This window comes from Euprymna scolopes, chromosome 41 (assembly GCF_053919585.1).
Source record: "Euprymna scolopes isolate OS-2025 chromosome 41, ASM5391958v1, whole genome shotgun sequence".
NCBI lineage: Eukaryota > Metazoa > Mollusca > Cephalopoda > Sepiida > Sepiolidae > Euprymna > Euprymna scolopes.
In genome coordinates this window covers 24370270-24393545 of record NC_136522.1, presented here as the reverse complement: position 1 = coordinate 24393545, position 23276 = coordinate 24370270, and the positions used below count along the sequence as shown (strand labels likewise).

The 23276-nt window shown below is 31.4% G+C and overlaps 1 protein-coding gene across 1 annotated transcript in view; it reads right to left on the bottom strand.

Annotated features, from left to right (window-relative positions):
• LOC145266429 (tectonic-3-like) overlaps positions 1-23276 on the bottom strand; it is a 63774-nt gene that overhangs the window by 24805 nt on the left and 15693 nt on the right. The window contains exons 4-10 of the mRNA XM_080122099.1: positions 15694-15830; positions 14814-14916; positions 13909-14027; positions 8975-9026; positions 6376-6536; positions 4277-4402; positions 1669-1781 (exon numbers count right to left, since the gene is read on the bottom strand). Coding sequence (XP_079978225.1) covers positions 1669-1781; positions 4277-4402; positions 6376-6536; positions 8975-9026; positions 13909-14027; positions 14814-14916; positions 15694-15830 — 811 coding nt within the window. The remainder of the gene's footprint in view (positions 1-1668; positions 1782-4276; positions 4403-6375; positions 6537-8974; positions 9027-13908; positions 14028-14813; positions 14917-15693; positions 15831-23276) is intronic.

The following is a 23276-nucleotide window of genomic DNA, read 5'->3' as shown; positions in this document are numbered from 1 at the left end:
GGATATGAAAAAAATATATAAAGACAACCGCACATAATATTTCAGCTTGCATGAAAATTCTTTCAAGGTAATACGAAAGGCGAAAATAGTTCTTTAGAGAGAATGGAGTCCAAAATTAAATCCAATTTAATTATGCATATAGTCCGGTTAGAAAGTTTTCAAAGCAGCCGAAATAATGGAAATTATTTTTTTGGACAATGCAGTAGCCCAAAGAGAAGTTGATCTCCAGTCAAATGGGATCGAAAAATAAAAAGAAGAGAAAAGCAGCATGTCATGTTTCGTCATCGGCTTAATTAAAAAAAGCTCTACTCTCTATTGTGTATTGAGCTTTTTTATTCGGTTGGAATTAAATTATCTATATATAAATACTGGTATTTATATTAAATTGAAGTTTATCATTGCGTATATGAGGTAAAGACATTTTTTGGATTTCATTACTATATATATGTGTGTGTGTGCGTGTGTGTGTGTGCGCATGTGAGAATAGATGCCAAAAGCAACTCTTAATTAAGAAAATATATGTACATGATTGTTAAGATGAAGCAGTTAAAATGTTGTATCATTCTTCAAAGAAAAAATATCTTTATGGTAGTTTTCCAAAGAAAAATATTGTCACCCTGTAATATTAAGTGGGGAATTCTCTGATTCCTATAGATTGTCAGTCATCTTCTTCATTGACAGAAACAGCTTTGTCTCTCTTATCGACACATAGTAGATGGCTCATAAAGTAGTGATGTTTAGTTGGGAAGATGGTTTCAGTACTGATTTAGTATCCAAACTTATTGCATGTTCCACTTATTTTGAAGTAACAATTGTCACTGAAGACCATGTTTAAACTTAAGTATGACAAAGCGATGGAAATACTATTTTATACAGTGTGTCCAAAAAGTCACTGAAGGATTGAAAATCTTTGTCATTTTACCATTAATGGTTATTTTTTTTTTGTCTATTCCAGATATTTTACAGATAATATTTTGGAAACTAATTATAAATAAGTTATAGCATTGAACAACGTACGCAAGTTGTGAAATTGTTTTACCAAAATCAGGGATCAATTGTTTTGACTCAAAGAGCTTATTGACGGCATTTTCATGTAAGAGATAGACCAAGTCACAGCGCAATTCAAAACATTGTGAAAGAATCTATGTTAACAAACCCCAAACCCTGCAAGAATTGAAGGAAAACATCAGGAACAAAATAAGGGAGTTAAATCGCAATCCAGAGATTCTGCAATCTGTCATGGATAATGTTTTGGAAAGAGCACAAATATGCAAAGCTAAAAATGGGCACCATTTAAAAGATATTAATTTTCATAAATAAAGATTAATTGAATTTTGCGTTTTTTTTTTTAATTTCCCAATATCTAAGTCAGATTGTGTTAAAATTACAGAAAAATATCATCGAAAATGAAGAATCTATTTAAGTTCAAAACTCTTTAGTGACTTTTTGGATACCCTGTAATTAAGTACAACAAACCAGCAGAAATATCATTTCATACTTAAGCATGACAGACCAACAGAAATATCATTTTATACTTAAGCATGACAAACCAATGGAAATACCATTTTAAACTTAAGCATGGCTGACAAATCTACATGCTTCTAACAACTTGATTACAACTATTATTCATTTTTTCATTTAACCGTTTTCAAGATATGAAAAGGATACACAATTTTTTGATCAACAATCAATTGCTCGAGTGTCCCCGCCATAATCGGTTCTGATGTGACATATCCAGGATTTCCACTCCTTCTGAATTGTGAAACTCCATTGATTTGTGACTGGAAAAAAAAAAAAAATGTAAAAAAGTTAAATTATAAAAATAATTAAAAATTATTCCTTTAAATAAAACAGTATTTCTACAGAATTTGAATCAAACTGTATTTTTGAAAACTCCAATCCTAACCCAAATTTTAGGTTTAATTGTACAAGTCGGTTCAAATTCTGTAGAAACAACTGAAAAACAAATTGTGTTTCAGAAGTTTTTAGATGACAATAATTTGTATGATTCAAATTGTTATTTTTCATATTGTTTCAACTTCTTCAGGTGCATCTTTCGGAACTTGGTAGATCTACGGTTCTGAATTTTTTTAGATGAGGAGTGATTCTTCAGACAACTGTTCTCATCTTGAATGTTATTTGCACAACATTTCGATCAATGTAATCTCCAAGCTTTTTCTTGTCAAACTTGGCAATCTGTACGGAATTTCAAACAGAATCTTTTATTTAATCCAGGTGGTAGCATATTCTCATTCTGTCAGCTATGACTGGGTAGAAGTACTAAGTAATTCGCAATTGTATTTTTGGGTCACCCACACTGAGGAGTGAACCATATATATATATATATATATATATATATATATATAGATAGATAGATAGATAGATAGATAGATAAATATCACTTGTACCATATTGTGAGATCACTTAAAACTTATCAGCTGCTAATCTATGGACATAAAAATTGATTGACTATATAGACCACCATCTGATGGGAACATAACTTTTAGTGGCTTACAATCATATATGAAGTTACAATGTTACTCAGCTTCTCTGCCAAATGAAAAACTTATCTCCTAACTGAACACAAACAATACATTTGCTTAAAGCCCAAAACTGACCTTCCTCTCATTTTCTCATTCAGCAGAAATATATATATATATATATATATATATATATATATATATATATAATCACTTAAGCCATATCACAGGACTACTTGACATTTATTAGCTGTTAATCTATGGACATAAAAATTAACTGACCATAGGATCACCATCTAGTATAAACATAACATTAGCAAAGTTTTAAATGACTCACAATCATATCATGGAGCCTCAAATCCAAGGAGACATCATTATGTTAAAGTCAACCAATTTCTAGGGTGGTCTAATATTATGAAATGTTTTCTCTGCAAGCTGCAGAATATGCACTAACATGGCTGAGTGTCCTACAAGTCCTACAATTTTGGGTCATGGTGTTCGCTTGGTTTATATTCATGGTCAACCATTCATAAACAGACAAAAGAAAAGATGGATGAACTACGTTTTGACTAATTTCCTTGAGTTATAGCTTCAACACATATTTTGCATAGTTTTTATTTTACTGGAATACTTAATGTGACCAAACAATCTCAAGACTTTACATTTGATGGCAGAGAATATTAATGAGATGCCAGTGAGTTTTCCAACTTTGTGATACTCATGTGATTTGTTTATAATTAATAATGAAGCAAAGGATGTGGCTTTGGAAAATTCTAACATAATTTTAAACTTCAGTTGAACAGTCTACCTCTATGTCAGATATTTTCCCCATTAATGACCTGTTGTCTGCAGCAGGCACCTATGCACCCGACTAAACATACAGAAATGCAAATGTTTATTGTATCACCGAGGTAAAAAAACTTCTGAACAATTTCAATAGTCTTGCCATCCAAAGACGCTTTTGTTCATATTGGAATTCTCAACCGTCTCTATGGCTTTACACATTATCATCTTTCACTTACATTTCTTGTATGATGAAATGATGAAATGACGGATTGATGAAATGATTAAACAATGAAATGATGGGATGAAATGATGAAATGATGGAACAAAACGATGAAATGATGAAATGACGGATTGATGAAATGATTAAACAATGAAACGATGAAATGATGGAACAAAACGATGAAATGATGAAATAATGGAACAAAACGATGAAATGATGAAATGATGGAACAAAACGATGAAATGATGAAATGATGGAACAAAACGATGAAATGATGGAACAAAACGATGAAATGATACGATGAAATGATGGAACAAAACGATGAAATGATGGAACAAAACGATGAAATGATGGAACAAAACGATGAAATGATGAAATGATGGAACAAAACGATGAAATGATGGAACAAAACGATGAAATGATGAAATGACGGATTGATGAAATGATTAAACAATGAAACGATGAAATGATGGAACAAAACGATGAAATGATGAAATGATGGAACGAAATGATGAAATGATGGAACAAAACGATGAAATGATGGAACAAAACGATGAAATGATGAAATGATGGAACAAAACGATGAAATGATGGAACAAAACGATGAAATGATGGAACAAAACGATGAAATGATGAAATGATGGAACAAAACGATGAAATGATGGAACAAAACGATGAAATGACGGATTGATGAAATGATTAAACAATGAAATGAGGAAACAAAATGATGAAACGAAATGATGCAACAATGAAAACTAACAATTTTTGTAAGTTAAACAGAAAATCTTACTTGTTTAAATTCTGTGGCAAACGTTTGTGTCAAACGAATATTCATTTTGTTCAGATCAATCAAATGAAGTTTCACATTTAACGCTGTGATTCCAGACGTGCCATCACATGTGATTTCATAAAAAACCTGAAAAAAAACCCATCAAAATGAAAATGTTTTTGCTATGAAATACAAGTGAACATATACGCGTCGGGTTTATTTTAATAATCATGCATTCAACTTTTATTTTGATGAGCTGAGGATATTTTGCTTATTTTATGGCAAACCAAGACAAACTGATTGTTCAGGCTGTTCTGATCTCTTATTTAGACTAAGCAAGAGTCAGAGTGAAAGAATGGCTCAGTAACTATGATCTCATCCTAAGGCATCACAAGTTGATACTCTTGATCTGTACGTGATACTCTCATGATGATGGCATAGCTGTCCCTAGGAAGTTCTCCTAATACTAACTCACAACTGGTTCTGTTCCTGACTGAGGTAGATATAACTGTCATCATCTGCAATCTGACAGGCCGATGGTGATTTTGTTGTAGGCAACTTGATCTTGACCATGTTGATCTTGACACAGATTTTCAAAATTTGCAATTGTCTCATTTGCATAAAAAATGCTGACTCAACTTGAATAGATAATGCGTTTACACAGACTATAGAGTGGACTCAATACTGAAGTTTATTTTTACAAATTAATGATTGGATTGCAGAATGAATTATGAATTTTATTAATGAATGGTAGTATTCATCAGGTGTTGCCCATGAGGAGATATATTGCTTGTTGGAAAGTCTTTTTTAGGAAAAATAATTTTAAAATATAATCATGTTTACAATTTTTGCTTTGAAAGAAAAGTTAAAATTATATTTGTACTATGAGATCAAGTAAAAAAAAATGTTGATTGAGAAAAGAAAGATAACATGCGAGAGAGAGAAATAAAATCCAGCTAAATAGCAATGAAAAGAAAATAAGGATCTAAAGCTGTAGCAATTTGGTAGAAATTAGATTTTTCAGTGGACCTGTACAATGCCCCCCCCCCCCCGCCTTTGTTTTTCTTTTCATCTTTTTTTAATTTTTTCAGTGGATTATTATCAATTAGACATTAATTTACCAGATTATCCCTCCCACTACAAAGAATTAAATATTTAAAGATTTTTAGAGGATACTCAGTTTCTAATACAAGTTTCTAATCAATCTCTCATAATAGAGCCAGTTGATGTTTGAAGGTCAAACTGCTTTTAAAAAGGCCAAATTCGATAAATTTGGCCTTAAAAAGGCCAATCTGGCAACTCTAAAAAGACCAAATTCTGCAAATTTAGCTTTTTTTTTTTTAAATAACAGTTTGGCCTTTAAGTATTAACTGATTCCATTATGGAGGATCGAGTTACTAGGACGTTGTACTAGAAACTAAGTACCCCCTAAAAATCTTTAAATATTGACTTTTTTTGCTTTGTTGGGGAGATAATCTGGTAGATTAGTGTCCAATCGATAATAATCTGCCCAAAAAATTGCAAAAAGCCGAAATATATATATATATATATATATATATATATATATATATATATATATATATAAATAAATGGGGGTGTATTGTACAGGTCCACTGGTTTTTCTTATTTAAAAAAAAGAAATTTCAATTTTTTCTTATTTTAAAAATAAAACAGATTTAAATTTTTTATTATTCCAAAAAAAAAAAAAAAAAAAAAAAGAAGCAGATTTAAATTTTTTTCTGATTTAAAAATAAAACAGATTTAAATTTTTTCTTATTTAGATAACTCACATTCAATGGCGATTTTAGTGATTTAAGTGAGAATTCAAATTCACCTTTTCTGGATTAAAAAAAAAGTAGAGAACTCACATTGCTTACTGAGATGTTGGATTAAAGGTTAGAGTACATATTCTGATGTGTTTGCTTAGCCACTATTTTTATAATGAACACACAACCATAAATACTAAGAGTTCCTGATGTTTCCTTAGCTTCAAAATGGCAGAAGGCCATTACATATTGAACATATTGTTATACAGTCTGTGTCAATGACTCTTTTATTACTTGCACATCCAATGAGTAGTTTGTGTTTAATATTTAGATGGCAAATATTCTTGGACTCACCTTTTCAACAACATTGTAGCAAGTGTTTTGTTTCATGTCATACCTCGGTAGAAGATCAGTTGTGTTGATGTTGGCCAGGGGATGACAATTGATGTCCTTACATAGCGTGACATTAGCAAATGAAAGAGTCAGGTTGCTGTTGTAGAGAGCAAGGATTGTGTCTGAAAATTTGATCAAACAAAAGACAAAGAAAAATATGACTTCAAGCTTTGAGAAAAAGATGAGAAAATATTATATTTCTCAACATCATTTGTTGAATGTTTAAAAGATGTATCGCCAAGAGGAGTTTGCTGGTACAATTGATTATTTTTATTAAATGAATGATTTAATTCAAAAGGTCATCTTGTTTGTAGATGAGTGACAACCAAAAATACCAGTTCTGATTTTGAATAATTCGAATTGAACTGCCAAATCCTTTTTGGTTCAGATTAAAATAATGTAACGGCTAAAATAAAATTATTTCAAAACTGTGTTGTTTTTTGTTGGTCTCTTAGAAGCATTAGCCAGAGAGTTTCATATGTGTAGTCTGGAAGAGATGCTGTTTGTTGCCTTTGAAACAATGGATGACCTATCTGTTAAAGATTTGCAGGAATTCTATAGAAAGTAAAGGTTTGAGAGTGAACTCTATTACAACCAAAGTGATGATTAGTGCTAGAAAGAGAATTTTTGCCAGCTCAGTTTGTGGAAAAGGAGTTGGATACAACTGAACTTTTTGCAATAAAAATACTAATGTTGGGACAGTTAATCGGAATTGGAAAAATCAGAATGTTTTGAGGTATCAGAATAAAAAAAAATTGAGGCTATTTTCCGATGCCAAAAACGATTCCTTTAACTGCCGTTTTTTAAAAGAAATTCTTCCACTGCTGGTAGTAATTATAAAATAATAAACATTCATTGATTTTAAAGTATGAGTAAAAACAAAAATTCGATATAAACCATCCCCCATAAATGTATTTTTATGTTTGAGAGAATATCTGCACAATTTTACAATAAACAGGAAAAATAACGCATCTATAGTCAAATATTTAGAGATTTATAAGAATCGAAATCGGAATTTAGTATGGAATTGGGAAAAATACTAGAATCGTGCCATCACTAAAATACTAAAGCATACTAATCTACAAAAGGCAGAACATCCGCGCATGTTTTTGTATGTCCAAGAAAGGCTTTTTCCGTGGCGGTTCTCAACGAGGTTACATTTATTTCAAGTTTCCTTTTACTTCCTAGATTATAATATCGCAGATTCGAAAATGGACGTCGTTTCTACATTTATTTTGATTGACTTTAAAAAAAATCCCTGTTTCCCCATGTTTGTTTGTCTTTCTTGTATATATAAAACGAAACTGCTTGAAGCAAATGCAACTCCCTGGCCTTCTGGCTGGGATGTCCAGAAAGGCAATAAGCTTAGATTAATGTGAAGGAATCCTTTATATCAAACAACTGCTATTCATTTGGACACTGTCAGGGTTGCCCCTTTTTGTGGGGAGCTGGTTTTCCCAAATATCGTTGGGAAACAAATAAATAAAACGGCCGAAAGCCAGACGTTCATTTCTGCGCCTGTGTGAACTCATTCACTTCTGCAAGTCAACTTTTTCATTGACATCGCTAAATTTGAATGCTTTTCACCTCCTGTGGCATCATAGTGTAGCGGTAAGATGTCACGTTTTCTTTCACTTTCTTTTCCGCATTCATGTCATGGGTTTGAGCCTGCCTTCCTACTACCACTTTTTTTTTTTTTTTTTTTTTGCTCAACATACACCTCCAAACACCCAGGCAACGCCAGCTACCCCTGCTAGCTAGTTTTTAAATAAGACCCAGCGCACCTATTGTGAATCAGAATTCAGGTCCATCTTTTTTTTAGATGAAACAAAGGTTCTCATTGTTTGACGAATCATAATAGAAGAGAAAATGCAACACTTATGATTAGTTAGTGAACCATGTTGTCTCAAATGAAAAGTTCTCAATGATTGGAAGACTTAGAAAAAAAGTTACTGTAGAAAAGTATCTTTTTTTTTATTATGTGTTCACAAAAAAATTAATGTGCAAAAGATTTTTGTTTTTCGTTTGTGCAGAAAAGAAATTCTCTGCAGTTTCTGTTTTTTTTTTAAAAAATATCACCATGTGAGTTTTTTGAGGTTTTGTATTTAATCCAATCTCATCCATATCGCCAATTTTTGTTGATCTGTCTAAACAACAGAAAAAAAAATGGAAGGGAAAGGAAAAAGGAAAGAGAAGGGAAAAAGAAAAAGGAAAGAGAAAGAATAAAAAGGGGAAAAAAAAAGAAAGAGAAAGGAACGAGAAGAGAAAAGCAAAAAAAAAAAAGGAAAGAGAAAGGGAAAAAGAAAGGAAAGTAAAGAGAAATGTAAAGGAAATGAAAGGAAAGAAAAAGAAAGATCATGAAACAAAAGAGAAAGGAAAAAGAAAAAAATCCAAAAGAAAGAGAAAGGAAAGAGAAAGAAAGAAAAAAGGAAAGAACAAAAAAGGAAGAGTAAGGAAAAAGAAAAGAGGAAAGAGAAAGGAAAAGATAAAATAAGAAGAAAGAAAGGAGACACTAAAAAAACAAACAAAACTAAAAAAAACAAACAAACAACCGATTCACCTGTTGTGATATTTTCAAACGTAACATTGAGATTTTCAAAAATTCCAGGTGACTGAAATAAAAAAAAAAAAGTATAGATAAAGATGCATTTAGGAGAATAAAAAGCAAAGTTTTTCTTTTATATTTTGTGATTAAAAATAACTTCACAATTGTCTGCAGGTTTCAGCTTGCGATTTATGGCTGCCTTCAAACAAATTCATGAGGAGGCACAAATTTTCCAATGACAACGAACAGTTGCATGGTTTGAGGACAGATAATTGTCAAGATTCCGCCAGAAGAAGGTCAGAGATTACATTGACCAAACATGAAAATAATAACATTCAAAATGAGAACAGTAATCCCAGGAATCCAAATAATATGAACTAGTGAGACCTGTGGAAATTCCACAGGAGACTCATTCATATGTAATACATTGATGTTGGCATTCTGTAGATATTCAGCCTAAATGGAAATGCTCTGATATTATTGTAGCTATTTTGTTAAAACTGCAAAAGTATTTATCCAAGCTAGTAGGGACACCCGGCATAGCCAGGTTGTAAAATATTTTAATTCTTGCAGATTTTGCATATATTATTACGGAGTTAATGTTCCATGGATTTTTATATTTTATAAAGTTGCGATTTCAAAAATAAAACATATCTATATGACTTGGGTTCATCAGCTTGAATCGAAACCGAATCTCAAACTTATGTATATATATATATATATAACTTTAGTTCCTGCAGCTATAATCGAAACCGAAACTAAATCTTATGAAGAATTCTTGATAAAATTATTTATAAAAAAAATAGATAACTAAGGTGCCATAAGCTAAAGTCGAATTCGAAACCAAGATTTATGAAGAATTCTTGATAAAATTAGTTTTAAGAAATAAATTATTAGAGTGCCATTAGCTATAATCGAAACCAAAACCAAAATTATGAAGAATTCTTAGTAAAATTATTCATAAAAAATTAAATGACTTGAGTGCCATCAGCTATAATCGAAACAGAAACCAAAACTTATGAAGAATTCTTGGTAAAATTATTTATTACAAGAAATGGAAGTACATAACCATTAAACAATCCGGATGTAAGCGTGATACAGAAAATATCACACGCTATCGTATTAATATATAGATGATCAATCCTCATCACAAAAAATTTGAAACATGTTACTGCAAAGTTTTCTTTAAGTGATGCTACAAGGACTAACTCAACATTCTGATCGGTTTTCGTTTTCAAGGGCAAAATTTTGAAAACTATCTTTTGCATGGTCTTTCGTTTGGTGTTTCTTCTTTTTAAACTGATGATATTTATGGCTTATTTGGATTATTCAGACAACTATTCACATCTTGAACGTTATTCTTACAACATTTCAGTTAATGTAACCTTTGACCTTTCGCAGGTGTATCTTGTCAAACTCAGGAATCTTTGTGACAAGGAGGAAGATTGTTCTCATTCTGTCAGCCATGACCATGTGGAAGCGTTAAACAAATACATTTTATTTTCTTTTATTTTACTATTTAGTATCTTCTCTAGTAAGTATTGAATTTTCATCCTCCAGAAGACTGTCACAGAACTGATTGCACTCACCACCCGACAGTGGGTAACATGGTTATACCAGTTCAGATGTTCTTATCTAATGTTATTTCTCATAGAAGCATTTACAGTGAAATGGGCACTTCCGAAGTTTCGCCGTAAAGGCTTTGATGAGAAGTTTTGTTGTATAAAGATATCTTAACTAGTACAGCTAAAGTACTTCCTAACATATCTTAACTAGTCAGCTAAAGTACTTCCTAACTTCCAGGGTAGCTGTTATCGAAAGTGGTGACGAGGCAAATCAGTTCCTTTGCTTTAGTTTCTCATCACACCTATATCTTTCCTGTGCATGTACTCATTTTTATTAGGTTTTCCAATCATTTTTTTATTTATTTAATAATCACTGAAAAGTTTTTCGGTCTTATTTTAATTAAGAATTATTGAAATTAGTTTAAAAAAAATTTTTTTTAAAGAATTATTGAAAATACTTTTTGTGCTCTTTTTTATTTAAAAAGAATTATCGAAAACACTTTTTGTGCTCTTTTTTATTTAAAAAGAATTATCAAAAAAACTTTTTGTGCTCTTTTTTATTTAAAAAGAATTATCAAAAACACTTTTTGTGCTCTTTTTATTTAAAAAGAATTATCAAAAACACTTTTTGTGCTCTTTTTTATTTAAAAAGAATTATCGAAAAAACTTTTTGTGCTCTTTTTTTATTTAAAAAGAATTATTGAAAACACTTTTTGTGCTCTTTTTTTATTTAAAAAGAATTATCGAAAACACTTTTTGTGCTCTTTTTTATATAAAAAGAATTATTGAAAACACTTTTTGTGCTCTTTTTTATATAAAAAGAATTATTGAAAAAACTTTTTGTGCTCTTTTTTATATAAAAAGAATTATTGAAAACACTTTTCGTGCTCTTTTTTAAAAAGAATTATTGAAAACACTTTTTGTGCTCTTTTTTTATTTAAAAAGAATTATTTAAAACACTTTTTGTGCTTTTTTTATTTAAAAAGAATTATCGAAAACACTTTTTGTGCTCTTTTTTTATTTAAAAAGAATTATTGAAAACACTTTTTGTGCTTTTTTTATTTAAAAAGAATTATTGAAAACACTTTTTGTGCTCTTTTTTTATTTAAAAAGAATTATTGAAAACACTTTTTCTGCTCTTTTTTATTTTAAAAGAATTATCGAAAACACTTTTTGTGCTCTTTTTTATTTTAAAAGAATTATTGAAAACACTTTTTGTGCTCTTTTTTTATTTAAAAAGAATTATTGAAACACTTTTTGTGCTCTTTTTTATTTAAAAAGAATTATTGAAAATACGTTTTGTGCTCTTTTTTATTTAAAAAGAATTATTGAAAACACTTTTTGCGCTCTTTTTTATTTAAAAAGAATTATTGAAAACACTTTTGTGCTCTTTTTTAAAAAGAATTATTGAAAACACTTTTTGTGCTCTTTTTTATTTAAAAAGAATTATTGAAAATAATTTTTGTGCTCTTTTTTATTTAAAAAGAATTATTGAAAACACTTTTTCTGCTCTTTTTTATTTAAAAAGAATTATTGAAAACACTTTTTCTGCTCTTTTTTATTTAAAAAGAATTACTGAAAACACTTTTTGTGCTCTTTTTTATTTAAAAAGAATTATTGAAAACACTTTTTGTGCTCTTTTTTATTTTAAAAGAATTATTGAAAACACTTTTTGTGCTCTTTTTTATTTAAAAAGAATTATCGAAAACACTTTTTGTGCTCTTTTTTATTTAAAAAGAATTATTGAAAACACTTTTTGTGCTCTTTTTTATTTAAAAAGAATTATTGAAAACACTTTTGTTCTCTTTTTTAAAAAGAATTATTGAAAACACTTTTTGTGCTCTTTTTTATTTAAAAAGAATTATTGAAAATACTTTTTGTGCCCTTTTTTATTTAAAAAGAATTATTGAAAACACTTTTTGTGCTCTTTTTTATTTAAAAAGAATTATTGAAAACACTTTTTGTGCTTTTTTTATTTAAAAAGAATTATTGAAAAACTTTTTTGTGCTCTTTTTTATTTAAAAAGAATTATCGAGAACACCTTTTAAAATATTTCAAAACTATTTTGGGAATTAATTTATTTATTGCAGACTATTATCTTCATCTTTTTCTTAATTGTTGTTTCACGTTTCCGCCAACTATTCCTCTGGCCTTAATGGTCCGCAATAAATAAAATGAATAAATAATACTCATCTCAATAATGAATTCCAATTAAAATATATATTTTGGGAATATTATGTATTGGATACGTTTTTTATGATGTTTGAAATTTTGTTATTTTCATTTCAATAATTTTATTTTTATACTTTCATAAACATATATTTATTATATAAATTCAAATAAGATGCTTTTACTTTTAAAATTTAAAAAAAAACATTTTTATAAACATATGTTTCATAAACATATTTCTTATAAAATTTCAAATAAAATAAAAGCTTTTATGTTATAATTTTGTTATTAAAAGTGCAAATAAAGATTGTGTTACTTTTATCTGTATGCTTTTCATTTTTATTGTATATTTTTCAATAATACCCTTTTCTTATATTTTATTACAATAAATTGCTTCACAACAGAATTACTGAAGAACAATAAAAGTGAAGGAACTAGTTTGCCTCCTCAGCACTTCCGGTAGCAGCTATGCCACAAGTTAGGAAGTATATTAGCTGACTATAAACCTATTGCACAAAAATATCTTAACTGGTACAACATCTCCAATGAATTTTTAAATAATTTTTTAAATTAGTTTTTTTAAAGTCCAAATAAGAAGTCCAAATAAGAATATATTAAAGATAAATATTAGGTTCTTGTCCAGAATTCGGCCATATTGAAAAAAAATTAACATTAAGAAAAATTTTGTATGACATACGTACCTGTGACAAAACAGACATATCATATTCTAAAAAGCAACTAAAGTAGTAAACTAAGTAGTTTTATTTTTATAAATAAAATAATTTTTAAGCAAATAATGGGAATTTGTAGGCATTACAACAAATCTAGTAAATTCGAATTATTACTGAGTTATCTCCTTTTGCTTTTTTAGTTTGCTTTTAAAATGACGAGCAAAACATTTCTCCCCAGTTACTCATAAGAGTTGATTTTTTAAATTTAAAAATAAAACTACTTGATCAATTTATGTGATTTTTGGAATATGATATTTTCATTTCATCACAAATACATACATCATATAGATTTTTCTTTATTTTTGTTTTTTAATATAGGAGAAATTCCGAACAAACTCCATTAGCTATATTTACTTAAAAATTAATTTTCATACAGTTAAAATCCAAATTGAACTCATGAGCTGAGTAAACAGTACGAGAAGCATCTGGCTATCAAAGACATTTTGATTATTTCAAAAGAATGGTAAAAAAAAAAACAACTTACGGAGATAATCCGGAAATTCTGAAAATAAGTGAATGCTTTAATAGAAGGAATCCTTTCACATTCTGTTTGAAGATTTGGAATGTTGCGGACACACGAGAATTTTTGGTCAAATAAATAAGCTGTTGGATGAAAAAAAGGAAACGATTATTAATTAATGAGAGAGAGAGAGAGAGAGAGAGAGAGAGAGAGAGAGAGAGAGAGAGAGAGAGAGAGAGAGAGTTACATGTATACATTAGTTACATTAGATGCACCAAGACAAATAACTTGTCCTTTTAAAAAGTTCTGTTTTTTTTTTTAATTTAATCAAACAAATATTATGAGCATGAAATGACTTGATTGCAACTATGACATTATCCACAGTCTGGCAGGGTTGCTGCAAATAATATATGGACACTAAGGCACCGGCCAGAAAAAGATAATTTAAAAAAAATTAATTTGAATTGTTGAATTAAATGAACTTAATAAACAAATGGAAAATACACAATATATCATAAAATGAAATGTCATTAAGACAGGATGTATAAAAAAAAAAAAAAAAAAAAGAAAGATACAAAAAGAAAAACAAATTAAACACAGGAATAAATCATCAAAAATAAGAGTTTTACCGGGCATTAGTAGTGGCCATAATTACCAGAGGTGGGGGCTGTTAAAGAAAGTTTGGGAATCATTGTGTTCAATCAATAAGTGCAGAGAAAAATAACTTAGCAGTTAATAAAAGAAAAAGATGTTCAACAATGTCTGGAATTCTTCCCAAATACCCGAAAGAGATGTTATCTAGAATTTGATCCGATACTAATAACACTACTATGAATGACTACAAAGAATGGGGTCTCTGTTAATCCAAAATCAACATCATATATATTCCATAAAGAATCAGGAGACATTTTGGAAATAATTTTACTTACTTGCTGGGTTGAAGTCCGCACAATATTCCGATGTCATAGATCTCGGAAGATGTAGGAAGCCCAGAGTGTCATTTCCATAGATTATCCCTATTGGATCTCCGCTCTATAAAAAAAAAACATGGAAAAAAATACACATGACTTGAAATAAATATTTATCAATCAAATGTTTATAGTAATAAATAAGGTTTTGATTTTTAAAGAACCAGATTGAACAATATGGTTGAGGATGAACTTATGACCACCTGACTGATTGGATTGGGCTTCTGCAATCTCCCATCTAGCCAAAGTAAGGACCAAAGTAGTGGGGCAGATTATCTCAATATTCCATAAGAATCCTTCACTTAGTGATACAAGCACAAGTGAAAGATTGTTTCAGTAATCTGCCCCACTAAAGTGGAAGGAGGCTCAGCCACTAAGATCCTGTCCTAAAAGCATTTCAGACCACCACCTGCGACCTACAGGTGACCTCATTTTTGGAGGGGAGGGGAGAGGAGTTATCTATCTGCATGGGGTTGCAATCATCAAATTTGCATCCCCATGAACAAGGTGAGCTAAAATTAAAGGATTTTTTTATGGAAATTGCTCCAGACAAGGCATGGCACTATTTGATGTAAGGAGTCCGATTGATATTTACAGAAAGTGTCAGTTTTTTGGGGTTTTTTAATACTTTTGAGCCAGTGCTTCCCGTCAGCAGTCACCAATGTGATGACACGGTCAGAACGAGAAGAGAAGAGCAGTGGTGGGGTTGTCGGTTGTTAAGAGGGGTAGCATGTGGTTTTGTCACAAACTATATTATTACTATGTTTCAATGCTCAAGAGGGGATAGTATAATATCTAATTTTAGGGGGAGGAGGCAGGGGAAAATAATTCAAAACAGAACCTTGTAGAATTTTGCAAATTCCGTTGAGTTTTGTGGCGGACGGTGGAATGATGGTGCTGAATATTTACGAACATATTCTTCAAAAGCAGAAGTATTGGTAATAAGATCTGGATTTTTATAAAAATTCCTTGAAGGATCTGAAAAAATAAAGAATCAAAAGAAAGAAATTACATTTTTGAACTATCATATGCAATGTCCCAAAAGAACAAACTTTATACAATATATTTTATGATATTAATTAAATATAATAATATAAATAGTGATAGGATGATTCTAAAATTTTTCCCAATGCTAATACAATTGCAATTCTAAAATTACCTAACAAAAAAGTAGAATTTCATTTTTGTGGTGCGGGCGATTAAGCAGAGAGTCCTCATCCAATTTTAAATATAAATATAATTGAACCAATTAAGGTTTAAAAATCGCAGCAGGAGAGAAGAAACACAAGGAAGTCTTGACCAAAAGCTACTCCACTCGTTACTCACTCCTGCTGCTGATGTGTTTAACCCCTAATTGATCCATATAATTTTTTTTTTTATTCAACAAACTTCTTTTTTCACTTGTGACATTTTTTTTCCAATTTATCAACTTAATCCATTTTTACTCGTACAATTTTTTCAAAAGCTTTTTTCACTAAATTCATTATGATGTATAAATTTTAGTTTTACTGTTAGTTTAAACTCATGCTTGCTCCTCAGACAGTGACCGGCAAATCGTAGGCATCTTTCCCTGATGGTATTAGATATGGCAGGTAGGGCGCCATAAAGTTGCTGCTTCGTGGGATGATTTTGCCAAGATATATTTAATACTGTTCGTAGCATATGGGTGTATGTGCCGTCTAGTTTTCTTTCCAATCTTTTGGTGAGTGTCCAGGTTGTAGCACTATAAACAAGGACAGACTCTACCACTGCCCTGAAAAACTGCTTTTCAGTTTGTTAGTTAGCCCTGAAGTCCATATTGAACGCAGCCCATCCAATGCAGCACATACTTTTAAGTATGAATTGGTGAGTGATATATTGCTATGGACTCCACGACACTGATGCGCAAGCAAAGGACGACCTAGATCCACGTACATTCAGCAAATAGCACACGACACCAACTGTGAACCCGAAGATCTGAGGCAACTGATGGATTGGTTGGTTGTTTTTGTTTTACGACATATCAACCCTTTTCAGGTTATTTAATGCCGAATCCAGTTATTTTGAAGAAAAATTTTTTTAATAGAATATATTTGTTGTTTTCAAGTCGGTTTCTATTTAACCCATAGTTGGGACCCTAACAGGTACTACTACTCCGGGTCAGAGTGGACCTGGGAGCAATGGCAATTAAAGGGTGGCTCCACACTCCCCAAAGCCCGCAAGCTGGGGCCTCACCACTGGATATAGTTTAAGGTCATATCCAGAAAGACGGGAAACTCTGGAGAGGGAGAGTTACATTGGTCCGGGCAAGGAGCCTGTCCTGATGATGATGATGATAATGATGATGATTTAAAATTAATATTTATCATTTTATCATTCCTATCAGCAATAGAAAATTAAGCAATAAGCAAAAAAAAAAAAAAAAAATTGTTTAGGAATTGTAAATTAGTGCTACATATTATAGATTAGTATCAATTTTGGCATGGGTCACATTTACTGCATGTCAAAATGACTTCATCTGCAAACAAAATTATACCTAAAGACGGGTGATGTAAAGTTGAAGCAGAGGGCAAAAGTCAAGTGCCGTAGACAAAACATAGTTAAACGATATGAGGATATGAGGAATGAGTCATATTTTCGAGCAAGATATAACTAAGATTTTCAACAGGTCACTCTGGGTAGTTCTTCGAGACACAACAAAATGATGTAGCAAACTGATAATCTCAGCGAATGTTACTGATGACTCTGTCTGTCTGCATCTCTCATTTCTCAAGTTTGAAAACTAAATTGGTTTACTTTCGCCTCGTGACTCTTGCTTCTCTTATTTGATCCTTTAGTCCCCATATTCCATGAGCAATGTTTTCAACAAAAGTGGAAGAATTGCTGTTTTCGGGCTCAGAATGTGTCCCTCAAAACTTTATTGTTGCTTAGACTCGTTTTTTTTTTTATTTAGCTCTTTACATCAAGTGGCTCTATGCCTTGTCTGAAGCAGATTTCCATAAAAACAAAAGTGTCAATTTTAGCCATTTTAACCCGAAAGGATGGGGGGGGGGAGGGGGCAATTGGAGTTTTCCCCCCAAATCCGTTCTGTTACTTTTTTTACTCAGATCATGTTTAATGCTTGTGCAAAATTTCAAAAGAATTCCAAGGTGTAGTTATTGAGAAAAAGGCGAACGGACGAACGGACAAGGGTGGATTTACGGGTCCACCCTCCTTTTGTTGGAGAACCAATAATTATTTGTTATTTAGTTTCTCTCTCCTAAGTCCATTCTCTTAAAAAAAAATTTAAAAAACTTCAAGAAACTCAGCGAACATCTCCCTTGTCTTTTATACATGAGAATCTTTATTTGTCTAAGCTAAACAGATGAGGCGACCAACAACCATGAGATAATCATGGCCAAACATGAAATGCGGCAAAGATAAAAAGAAGCGATTATGTATAGAATAAAAAGACGTGTAAACATTCCCTCACATGCATGTATGAAAACATTTATTTGCTTTACTGATCACTCATCAGTAAAATCAACACATTAAACTAAAGTATCGATGATTCCAATTAATGGTGCCAAGACTAAATATAACATAACAAACTCATAAGATGTTTTTGAATTTTTGAGATGAGGATTGGTTATTTGTATTATTTCAATGATTCGGACAACTTGTTCATCTTAAGTGCCATTTTCACAACGTTTTGATCGATGTAACCTCCAGCTATCTTCAGGTGTATCTTGTCGAACTCTGGAATGAAGGTGTATCTGGAAGGTGTATCTTGTCGAACTCTGGAATGAAGGTGTATCTGGAAGGTGTATCTCGTCGAACTCTGGAATGAAGGTGTGTCTGGAAGGTGTATCTTGTCGAACTCTGGAATGAAGGTGTATCTGGAAGGTGTATCTTGTCGAACTCTGGAATGAAGGTGTATCTGGAAGGTGTATCTTGTCGAACTCTGGAATGAAGGTGTATCTGGAAGGTGTATCTCGTCGAACTCTGGAATGAAGGTGTATCTGGAAGGTGTATCTTGTCGAACTCTAGAATGAAGGTGTATCTGGAAGGTGTATCTTGTCGAACTCTGGAATGAAGGTGTATCTGGAAGGTGTATCTCGTCGAACTCTGGAATGAAGGTGTATCTGGAAGGTGTATCTTGTCGAACTCTGGAATGAAGGTGTATCTGGAAGGTGTATCTCGTCGAACTCTGGAATGAAGGTGTATCTGGAAGGTGTATCTTGTCGAACTCTGGAATGAAGGTGTATCTGGAAGGTGTATCTCGTCGAACTCTGGAATGAAGGTGTATCTGGAAGGTGTATCTTGTCGAACTCTGGAATGAAGGTGTATCTGGAAGGTGTATCTCGTCGAACTCTGGAATGAAGGTGTATCTGGAAGGTGTATCTTGTCGAATTCAGGAATTTGGGCGGAATTTTGAACAGAACCCTTTATTTACTTTATAAGAGTAGTATGTTCTCGTTCCATCAGCCATGACTGATTAAATAATTCGCAATTGTATTTTTTTGAACACCGACACTGAGAATTGAATCTTTAACCTTCAGGAGAATATCACTTTTACAGCTGATTTTTTCAAATGCTCTAACCACTGTCATAGATCATTGCGAAATTCTGTCCAAATTTCTAATTTCAATAGAAACATTCCCAAATTCAACAAGATACACCTGAAGAAGGTCGGAGACTGAAATGTTCTGAAAATAACACTCAAGATGAAAACAGCAGTTCAAAGAATCGAAATAATACAAAATTCATAAGAAATGTGGATGTTATGTCACATAATCAGAATCCAAACAGATATTGGATAACTTTAAAATCAAATTTAAATAGCATGCACTATTTTTTACTATTGATTATTAAACATGAGTGTTTCAGTTCCTATTTACTTGCCTCCCCATGAGGGCAGAGTTAGATATAAGGTCGGTTTTTAATGTAGGGAAAATCCACCTCCCCAAAAAGGGGCACTCTGGATTGGAACAAAAATAAAAATTATCTCAGCCATGAAGGATTTGTCTTCCACTGACTTAGGACAGAAAATATGAATTGTAGCATCAGAACAGATACTACACTGTGATATTGGGAAGAGTGTTTCAGTTATCAGACTATTTATGAAGAAAAAAGAATGGATGCATATTCATTATCGTAGCAGTTAGCGGCTTTGAGTTTGTAAATATCAGTTCTTATCAGTCAGTTGCCATTGAAAGCTAGCATAGTTATCATGCCATACAAGTAGGTCAGTTGCCATAGAAAGCAAAGATGATGCAAGAACATATGTTTTTAATTGCATCATCATGCAAATGTTTCAATGATAACTTTCATTTATATACTTGCAGTGGCGCCTGGCATTGCCCAGTCGTAAAATATGCTTAAATATCATATTTTAATTCATGCAAGTTTCATATTTATTATTATAGTCAATCACACACACACACACACATATATATATATATATATATATATATATATATATATATATATATATATATATATATATATATTGTACCCAATATATAGCCATGATGTCAAAAGTAAAAAAAAAACATGATTTGAGTATCATCAGCTACCATTGAAACTAAAACCAAAATTGATAATGGCGATCATTAAAAAAAAATAGAAAAGAGCAAAAAAAGGACAAAAAAGAAAAAGGCAAAAAATAAATAAAAAGGAGGATAGAGGAAAGAGTAGATAAGAAATACAGAGATACATATAAAACTATATATAAAAGCAGAATTTATATATATATATATATATATATATATATATATATATATATATATATATATATATATATACTAGCAGTTCAGCTCGGCTTTGCTCGGTTCCTATGTGCTGTTTATAACTTTATGTGCATATGTATATATATATATACAAAAACATTTGACTCATGTCCAGGTAACCTACATCTAAAATTTACAGGTGTTTACACCCAAAATTGGCGGAGGAGTTTGATAGAGTCTGCAAAGGTCAACTCTTTCAACGTTGACGTCTTGGCAGCTAAATTTTCGTTTATGTGCATATGTGTATATATATATATATATATATATATATATATATATACTAAAAAGCTTGCTGCATGTCTGAATATCCTTTATGTAAAATTTCAAATATTTAGACCCAAAATTGGCTCAATAGTTTGCTAGAGACTGCAAAGGTCAAATCTTTTTAACTTTGACTCCTTGGCAGTCAAATTTTTGGCCAAAAACTGATTAAAAAGCTTGCCCTATGTCTGAATACAAATTTCAAATGTTTACAATAAAAATTGGCTGAGGGGTCAAATTTTATTTAAATTTTGACTCCTTATCATTTATTGTTTTGGGCTCAAATCAAATCAAAAAGTTTAATCTATGTCCAAGTAACCTACATCTAAAATTTCAGGAGTTTGATAGAGTTTTCAAGAGTCAAATTGTTGAACTTTGACACCTTGACAGCCAAATTTCTGGTCAAAAACTGTTCCAAAAGTTTTTCCTAAATTTTAATACCCTTTATGTCAAATCTCGAGTCTGTAGACTGAAAATTGACAAAGTACTTTGGTAGGAAATGTACACACACAGACAATCTCACTTGTATGTACATATATATATATATATATATATATATATATATATATATATTTAAATAAGGGGGTAGTCACCAACAATGTGTATTTTTTAACATTATTTTATTATTCCGTGTCTTGGTTTTTCATTGAGAATTATGTTTGGATCATTGTAATAATGTTTTTAAATCATTGAAATCGTTTTTACGCGTTTCAGACGTTCTGTGAAGCGTCCTCATCAGAAATTATTTTCAAATGAGCTGGAGATGTAAAAATGGCATTTTCATAGTTTATTTGAAGTGTTTCCAAGGGGTGGAGGCTTGTAAGTGTTTATTATTCATTGGCATGTTCAATTTTTATTACTCTTTTATTGGGCTGTAGTCACTCTCTCTTTCTGCTAGTGTTTTTTTCTTTTCCTTTAGGGTAGGGTAGGGTAAGGTGTGTGTGTGTGTGTGTGTGTGCGTGCGCGCGCGTGTGTGTTTTCTTTTATTGGTTTGAGAATGTGTATACTGTTTTATAGTATTATGAGGTTATTTGCTTCCTTAGGAAGGTGACTGTGATCCGAGGTCGTTACTAATGTGTATGTGTGAAGGGGGGGGGGACCAGCTCTTCTGAAATAAGGATAGGGGTGCTTTCATTCTATTTTGATATTTATTTTTTGGATTCTTGGATTTTAGTATTGTGATTTTTTGTTTTAGTCTTTTCGGGTATTCCTTATATTATGTTTGTTTAGAAAGAGGGGTGTATTTAAAATATGTATAGGGGATTTTTTAATGTTTCTATTTATTTGTCTCCCCATGTGGGTATGGTCAGACCCAGGATCGGTTCCTAGTGTGGGGAAGATTTATATAATATAAAGTAATATAAAGCTGAATGTGTGTGTGTGTGGTCACGAATAGGCTCCTATATGGTTGACTATTTTAAAAAACTGATTACATATAATGATAGAAGATGTATCGAGACACACGAATGAGTAGGTTTGATCCTGCAGAACGGTGGTTCCTTAAAATTGTGGGGTCTGCATTCGCACCTGGTCCACAAAGTATGAGAGACAAATAATTAAAAAAAAACGTTTACAAGTGTTTTTGATATAGACGTACATAATAATATTTTGATAAGTATGTTTTAACTTAAATAGGGATGGTATAATAAAATTGTGGGGTCTGCGTTTGCACCTGGCCTCCATAGAATGGACCTAGGCACAAACTTTAATAAAGACTTTTCATATCTATCTGCGTCAGCATACTTTGATAATTATGTTTCAGTTTGAAGAAATATGGTATAATAAAATTATGGGGTGTTCGTTCGCACCTGACCTTCAGAGAATGGAAATATGTCACAAAGTTTAATAAGGTTTTTTAATATAGATCCACAGAATATTGTGATAAGTGTTTCAGTGTGAACAGGTATGATATAATAAATTATGGGGTTTATCTATTGTATTTTTATTTTCATCATATTTTGCTTTGGTTTTGATACCCCTGAATTCGAAGCTATCTCTTTACAACCCTTCCTTTTCATAACCTATCATACTTTAATAAATCAAAGTCCATTACCTGTGGGCTGTTTTTGAACCCAGTCAATGACGGGTACTTTTGCTAGTATATATATATATATATATATATATATATATATATATATATAAAATCGCTAATCGAGCCAGAGATGTCTTGTGGTGCGGGGTTCGAATCATTCGGCTGGCGTTGATCGTGACACCCTGCACTGAAGAATCCCAAAAGGATGAAACACTAGTGTTTGTAGGTATTTAATTATTATAGCAAAAAAATAATTATGACAGCCCCTTTAAGAAATTCATTTCTTATCGTTGAGCACTTTCAGTTGAATTAAAGTCGGTCAATTTAGCTCTTATGCATAGATCATCGTATAACGATTAGATCACTCTCTGACTGACGTAA